General features: G+C 36.7%; 1 protein-coding gene and 1 pseudogene across 1 annotated transcript; one reads left to right on the top strand and one right to left on the bottom strand.

Annotated features, from left to right (window-relative positions):
• The first annotated feature begins 2,943 nt into the window (after positions 1-2,943).
• LOC107918379 (probable methyltransferase PMT17) lies at positions 2,944-5,803 on the top strand. Its single transcript, XM_016847934.2, has 5 exons — positions 2,944-3,915; positions 4,103-4,313; positions 4,390-4,666; positions 4,776-5,243; positions 5,328-5,803. The coding sequence occupies exons 1-5, from the start codon at positions 3,241-3,243 to the stop codon at positions 5,557-5,559; spliced, it is 1,863 nt and encodes a 620-aa protein (XP_016703423.2). The 5' UTR covers positions 2,944-3,240; the 3' UTR covers positions 5,560-5,803.
• Positions 5,804-5,993: 190 nt separating this feature from the next.
• Positions 5,994-7,113, bottom strand: LOC107907255 (polygalacturonase 1 beta-like protein 3; annotated as a pseudogene).
• Between the last annotated feature and the right edge of the window lie 734 nt (positions 7,114-7,847).

Genomic DNA, 7,847 nt, shown 5'->3' with positions numbered 1-7,847 from the left:
GAATTTTCTAAAAGACCTCCGCATATTATTATCAAAGAACTTTTCAAATGATAGCATTTTAAGTCATTAGACTCACAAAAAACCAACAATATTATGAAAACATACTGGTTTAGACTAGATTAGTATTGTTCAAAAATTGCACATATCCAAAAGACCCAAACTTTATTATTCATTCAACAACCTAAATAATTAAAATTCTCAAATCAAGAGATAAGGGTGAAAACCTAAACTCTCCAAAGAAATTCCCAACCAAATTCACCACTAAAACAGACCATCACCCATATTTTACATACTAGAACTATCAAACAGCCTGGTACAATGCCTTCTTTATCAACAACCAACATATGAGACACTCTTGATTAATATATTTCAAGTATGACACCCAATATCCAAATTGGTTTCAAGAGTAGTAGAATTAAGGGGTTTTTTTTTATTTTTTTTAATATCCTACCAGAAAAAACCCAAAATTTATGGCCCAAATTCTTTGACAATTTCTAGACAAAACCAGAAAAAAAAACATATACAAAACAATCCATTTCTTTTCAAAATTGTGTATTTCTTAGATTGTCTCCTAGAATTATGCTTATGAACAAGACCAATACATGAGAACCTAATTGTTAGTTCGAAATTTTAGAGAAAAATGGTGGGACAAATTGAATGATGAAAAATATGACTCCAAGTGTTTAGACGATTTTTTTAACAAAAATTCAAGATTATGCAAGTTCACTGCCCCAATCAAACCACTGCAAAATTTCATCAAGCTAAATCGATCGCCAACACATTATTGGCTCAGGCCAAAACCAAAAAAGAATATAAAAGGCTTATGACTGAAATGCCCAGCTCAATAGATTCTGACTCAAAAGATGAGAAATCCTTGACATCTTCAATCAAAACGGTGGATCTTATATCCACCACAATAGTGACAATCACCAAAACCAAAAAGAGATAAAAAAATATGAAGGAAGGGGAAAAGAATAAAAAGATAATTGTTTTGAAATAATTGTCTGCAACCTTCAAAGATTCACTACATACTTGAAGAAATTGTTCCAAAAGAAGACAAGAAAGCCAAATAGTAAAGATTCTCTAGAAGACAAAAGGCGAAGATGAACAATGATGATTCTCTACAAAGAAAAGACGAAGATGAACAAAACGATTCTCTACAAAAATTCTCCCAAAAGAAAAGACGAAGATACACAATAGAGATTCCCTGCAAAGGTTTTGTAATTCAGAGAATATATTCTCTGCAATTGTAATAATAGTCTAAAAAATAACAATTGTGTAGAGGGAAAAAATATTTGTAATAATGTACTAGATCATATTCTTCCAAATAGACGTTGTAAAGAAGGAAGAGCTCTCTATAAAAGGCTCTCAATTTGACAATGAAAGACACCTCAATACACGACGCGAAAATTCTCTTAAGCAAAGTTTCACTCCAAAACTTTCAAAAATTTAAGTTTTTATTTTTAAAAATTTAAATTCAAAACAAATCAAATTTAAGTTTTCAAAAATTCAAATATTTGAACTTGAAAAGTATACCTATACTAATAAGTATAATTTTAAAACACTAACTTACAATTAAACTAAAAATTATATATTTTTAAAACATCAAATCAATTAATAAATTTTATCGTAAAATTTGTAATATTTATATTTTAAAATAATTCACATGTAAATTGATGCAAATTTTAAAATAAAAAATTGTATATTTAGTTTCTATTAATATCATGCTTTAAATATTTTTAAAATTTTGTTAATGTTAAAGATATGTGACCCAAATTTTTTTTAAATAAAAATAAAAGTGGCAAAATACAGTACAGGCTGCACAAGTGAAATCTGTATAGAGTATGATTCCTCTATTTGATGTTGATTAGAATAAATTGTTTTAACCTTACTGCATTACTTCTATTTGATTTGACTTTGATTAGAACATGGTTTTACAAATCTATAAATAGACGTAGTCGTCTCTCCTCTTGTATCATTCGAATTCGACATAGTGAATTTTCTTTTCCTCTACCCGTGGTTTTTTCCCAAAAGGGTTTCCATGTAAAATCTGTGTTCTATTTTTCTCTCTTTTCTTGCCATTATCGACATTCTATTTTTTACAATTAATATTTTTGAATTTAAGTTGTATTAATATTATATAATGTTTATGCATTATTTAAGGTTTGAATTTAACGAGTATTCCGCATTGGGGCTTGAAGTTTTATTTTGTCTAAATTAGCCCATGATTTGACAATTATTCTTATATTGAAGTCTGAACTTTTTTGTGTGTGTGTTCAAGTTAGCTCCTAAACTTGTCAATTGGTCAATTTCATTGAGAAAGAGTTGGAGGAAAAATTTAAGGTCCCAATATGAGAACAATTGTCTAGTTTAAACCCCAACGTGAGAACAATTGTCAAGTTTAAATTTCAACACATAAATCATTACCAGCTTGAGGCTCCAAAAGAATGAATAAACCCTATTACATAAGAAAGATTATTTTAAGGGTAAACTACCGTAAAGATTAGCCAACTATAATTTTTTTCTTCATCAGACTATGAAAAGTTAAAAAATGGTTACTTAACTATTCAAATTTATCATTTTTTTTGTCACCGTTTAACTAATATAAAAATGAAAACAACAAAAAATCTAAGATGGGTGACCAAAAAGAATAAATTTGAACAGACGAATGATCATTTTATAATTTTTTATAATTGGGTCATAAAAAAATTACTAATAATTTGATAATCATTTTTATAACTTTTAAATATGAATGTTTGAAGTTGGAACCTAAAAACCGGAGAAAAATGGAAGGTGTAAAAGCAATGGATATGGAAGGGAGAGAAAAGAGGCTGTTCACTCTCCTGTGAATTCTCAACATCTTCCCATTTCCCTTTTTTTGTCCTTTCTTTAGACCAAATCCACCCTCTCTTACCTCAATTCTCTCCTTCGTGTCCTTGAATTCAATCCCATTTTTGGTTTCAAACATCCCTCAAAAACAGGTTTTTGAGAAAAGAAAACAAAGCCCACCAGCATTATTATAACGTAAAAACATGTTTGTCAGTATCAGGATCATTTGTTCTTAATTACCTCGTTGTCTCCGAAGGAAAGTTTATGATAACATAACTTGAGAGAATGTCTGTAAAGATAATATATGTTTGTTTTTTACTTGGTGCTACTATGTTTTGATTCTAATCGTTCACCTTATCTTCTTTCGTATATCATTAGCCTGTGATGAGATAAACTGGATATATTAACGTGATGGCCAGAGAGTACAGTGGATTGCAAATGCATCATCAGCTGGAAGCAAAGAGGAAGCGTCTCACGTGGATTCTTGGGGTGAGTGCTCTCTGCATATTATTTTATGTGTTGGGAGCTTGGCAGACTACTCCTAGCAGTCAATACGATGTATACACAAGAGTTGGTTGCGATAATAATAGCGCTACACCAGACAGCAATGGCAGTAATCAATCATTAACAAACTTGGACTTTGCAAGCCATCACCAGGTGGCTCTCGACAGTTCAAAAACAATCAGTCAATTCCCACCATGTGATATGGCATACAGTGAGTACACTCCTTGCCAAGATAAAGTGAGAGGAAGAAAATTCGATCGCGACATGATGAAATATCGAGAACGGCATTGTCCCACCAAGCAAGAAATGCTCCTCTGCCTTATACCAGCTCCGCCCAAGTATAAGACCCCTTTCAAATGGCCTCAGTCTCGTGATTACGCATGGTACGACAACATCCCTCACAAAGAACTCAGCATCGAGAAGGCAGTCCAGAACTGGATTCAAGTAGAGGGTGATCGTTTCAGATTCCCTGGGGGAGGCACCATGTTCCCTCGGGGAGCCGATGCATATATTGATGACATTGGCGAGCTCATTCCCCTCACTGATGGAAACATCAGGACAGCTGTTGATACTGGATGTGGGGTAAGTAAATGAAATGAACATCCTCTTGCATTATATTTGCTTGCTTTTCCTGTCTTTTATCTAACCGTGAATTCTGTTTGGGCTCCCTATCTAGTTTTGGTCTATGTTATTGTTAATAACTGGTACTTGAAGCGCGTACTATTTACCTTGCCTTTGCTGATCCGTTTATTATTTTCTCTGGTGGTAGGTTGCCAGTTTCGGTGCTTACCTGTTGAAGAGGAATATCTTGACAATGTCTTTTGCTCCAAGAGATACACACGAAGCACAAGTCCAGTTTGCACTGGAACGCGGAGTTCCTGCAATGATCGGAATCATAGGTTCCATGAGGCTTCCTTACCCAGCAAGGGCTTTTGACTTGGCTCATTGTTCTCGTTGTTTGATCCCTTGGCAGAATAATGGTAAGGCATCTCTATCTCATCGTTCTATGGGTTGAAACTTGTATATTAGCTAATGGTTGCCTTTAATTGGGGATAGAGGGTTTGTATCTCATGGAAGTGGACCGCATTCTAAGACCTGGGGGTTACTGGATTCTCTCTGGTCCTCCTATCAACTGGAAGAAATATTGGAGAGGGTGGGAAAGAACAAAGGAGGACTTAAAACAAGAGCAAGATGCTATCGAAAACGTTGCTAGACGCCTATGCTGGAAGAAAGTGACTGAAAACAACGATCTAGCAATTTGGCAAAAGCCCATCAACCACGTCGGGTGTGTTAAAGAGGTCATGTGCAAATCAGAGGATCCAGATACAGCTTGGTACTCTCTTTACCGTCTTTCATACAATTAATTTCCTCCTTTGATACCCATGAATATAAAGCCCTTTTTCGGTCTCATTTTCCTTGTCATTCTCATTTGTGCTAAAAAGGTACAGAAGTTTGGAAGCTTGCATAACCCCAGTTCCACAAGTATTGAGCTCAGATGAAGTTGCTGGCGGTGAACTATTAAAATGGCCGGAGCGTGCATTCTCTGTTCCTCCTAGACTTAGCCGTGGCTCAGTACCAGGCCTCGGTGTTGATAGATTTATAGAGGATAACGAACAGTGGAAGGATAAGATAGCACATTACAATCGAATTATTGCTCCCCTACGCTCAGGCCGATATCGGAATATTATGGACATGAATGCTTACCTGGGGGGATTCGCAGCAGCTGTGGCAAAGTATCCAGTGTGGGTCATGAATGTGATCCCTGCACATATAGACTATGACACTTTGGGAGTTATTTATGAACGAGGTCTAATTGGTACGTACCAGGATTGGTGCGAGGCATTCTCGACATATCCAAGAACCTACGACCTCATCCATGCTAGTGGCTTGTTTACTTTATATCAGCACAGGTAAACATTCTATTTCTTTCGGAAGATGAGATTCTCAATGTTTGATGTAATTTGTTTAAACTCATGTACATATGTTGCTTGAAGGTGTGACATCACTTACATCTTGTTGGAGATGGACCGGATTCTGAGGCCGGAAGGGTCAGTTATATTTAGGGACACAGTGGAGCTGTTAGTGAAGATAAAGAGTATAACTGATGGAATGAGATGGAAGAGTCATATCGTGGACCATGAAAGTGGACCCTTCAATCCTGAGAAAATTCTTGTTGCTGTCAAAACTTACTGGACTGGTGAAGCAACAAAAAGGAAACCCAAGTAGAGATTTATATATAGTGTATCCCTCTTCCCCTCTCTTTGCACTTTCTGTCTCATTTTTCATCTCGGGAAAATATTGTCTGATAAACTGAGATTTCACATAACTGTTCCTTTTCTAAGAGTAAAAGTGTAGGTTTAATTATAAAATTTTGTGTATTTTATGGATGCAATGTAAATGTAAGCTGTTTTCTTCAAACTTCTCTCTAACTGTCATTGCTTTAATAACGATAAGACCACGATTGCTATTATTTGGATCTTCAGGTCTACGTATCTTTCCAATTTGCATGCTGGAACTGTGGGTGTTTTGTCGAAAGATGGCTTTCCTTTCTTTGTTTCTTTTTCGGTAAACAACCCTAAAATTGTCTTCTTAAGGGAATGATGATTGGGCATGCCACGTTGGAAAATGTTTTACACGTGTTTCTTTCATTTTCCACATAATTAATAGATTTGGCAACAGTAAAGCAAATACGGGTACAAACTCTAATGGCAAGAAACTGCCTTTGATTCCTCTAACGCTTCCGGTCTTTATGTTCTGCTTTGACCCCTTCACGTTCTCCATCGAACCAACCTCCACGTTCGGCCCCAAAACTGAGGTGGCGAAATCGATCATGTCCTCCGCCGACCCCACACACCGCTTGGTCTCGCCGGGCTCCGCGCTCACTCGCACTCTTTCAAAGCGTCCAGTGTGGAGTTATCCCCCGCGTGGAATATCCGCTTCAATTCACCAATCTTGGAGGAAGAAAATGGTAGTTTAGAAGCAATAATCAAGGGCAAAATTGATTTTTACGGGCATTTTATCTCTAATCTCCAGCATTGGCATCACGGTTCCCCGCTTGAACAACTTCTCCTGAAAGAATTTGCCCGGCTCCACCCATTTATTCACGACATTGCCACTGGTCTTAAGCAGTTTCAGAGGAACTGCCATAGTTGTATCTACCGAAAACGATGCCCTTTTTTGAATAATCCTTAAAAGTGTTGTTTCTTCCATAGATTTTGAACCCAATGGGTTGACCCACTGCTCCTTGGCCCTACCTTGTGAATTTATCGATTCCTTCATTGAAAGATTGGCCGTAGTTTGAAAAATTGACTTTCTCTCCATTGGAATTTTTAGTGTAAGATTGGAAAGAATTGTCACCCACATTGGATTGATCGCGATAGCTTGAGAAACTGTTGACCGCCGCATTGTTGCCATCTCCATAACTCTTGAACGTATTTGTGCAGCGTTAGAGTCGAATTAGTATGGAGTGAAACTGTCATTCACACCATTGGCTGCTTCTCCGAAACTGGAAAAACTTGACCCTACGACATAGGCTCCTTTTCTGTAACTATTTAAGTCGTTAGGAATGTTGTTACCGTTTTTGCCGTAATTCGAGAATGATTGCCCGTTCCCGGCGTTGGCATTCTCGGTGTACTGCGTGAACGTGGATAATGGAAGAAATTGTTGAGAGTTGGACTGCAATGCAACATGGAACCAGCAGCCAACTACTGTCAAGATCAGCAGCAACAATGCAACTGCATTGCAGCCATCGAGCTCAGCAACATTGTTTGGTGCGCAAGATTAAAGTTGGACCGAATGAAGCAACCAACTTGTTCTTTTGTAATTTAGTTTGGTTCAATCTTAGTTTACACATAAAACTAGTAAAATGAAGTTAGTGATAAGATCTTTTGATGTAATGGCTTATTGATCAGCTATTTTTGATTATTATTTCAGCTAGTGTTTAGGCTTGTATTAGTTGGAGCAGTTAAACAAATTAGGTAATTGTCAAGTTTATTTTGTAACTCCTTTATATTTCAAAATTTGAATGAAATACATTGTTGATCAGTTACAAATTTTAATGTGTATTCAAGCTTGGTTTTGCTGCTTTGTTTGCTTTTCTTTTCTGCTTCGTTTCTTCATTGTTTCTATTTTGCAAATCTGTTGAAGCATGCTGCCAATGTTCCAACAGATGGTATCATGAGCCCGAGTCTTTGAGGGGCCTTTGTCATTCGGTTGTTTTCAAACAAAACCAAAGTTTAAAACAGTTAAGATCGAAGCATCTAAACTCAGACAAGCAAAATGAGTTTCACTCCACCATCACCACCAGTGTTCACTGGAGAAAACTATCACATCTGGATAGTCAAAATGAAGACATACCTCCAGGCACACGATCTCTGGAGTGTAATCGAGAATGATGCTGAACCACCTCCATTGAGAGCCAATCCCACCATTGCTCAAATGAGGCAGCATTCTGAGGAGCGAGCCAAGAAGCACAAGGCTATGGCCTGTCTGCAAAATGGAGTGTCTGATGTGAT

The sequence above is a fragment of the Gossypium hirsutum genome, chromosome D08 (assembly GCF_007990345.1).
Source record: "Gossypium hirsutum isolate 1008001.06 chromosome D08, Gossypium_hirsutum_v2.1, whole genome shotgun sequence".
In the NCBI taxonomy this organism is placed as follows: domain Eukaryota; kingdom Viridiplantae; phylum Streptophyta; class Magnoliopsida; order Malvales; family Malvaceae; genus Gossypium; species Gossypium hirsutum.
The sequence above is the reverse complement of the archived record's forward strand: the minus strand, read 5'-3'. Positions and strand labels throughout refer to the sequence as shown.

What these genes read in the sequence shown, in the direction of transcription:
- LOC107918379 (XM_016847934.2), top strand. Translation starts at nt 3,241, where the DNA reads ATGGCCAGAGAGTACAGTGGATTGCAAATGCATCATCAGCTGGAAGCA. An exon ending in GAGGATCCAGATACAGCTTG is followed by an intron (nt 4,667 to 4,775) that starts GTACTCTCTTTA and finishes TGTGCTAAAAAG; the next exon opens with GTACAGAAGTTTGGAAGCTT. An exon ending in TTTACTTTATATCAGCACAG is followed by an intron (nt 5,244 to 5,327) that starts GTAAACATTCTA and finishes TGTTGCTTGAAG; the next exon opens with GTGTGACATCACTTACATCT.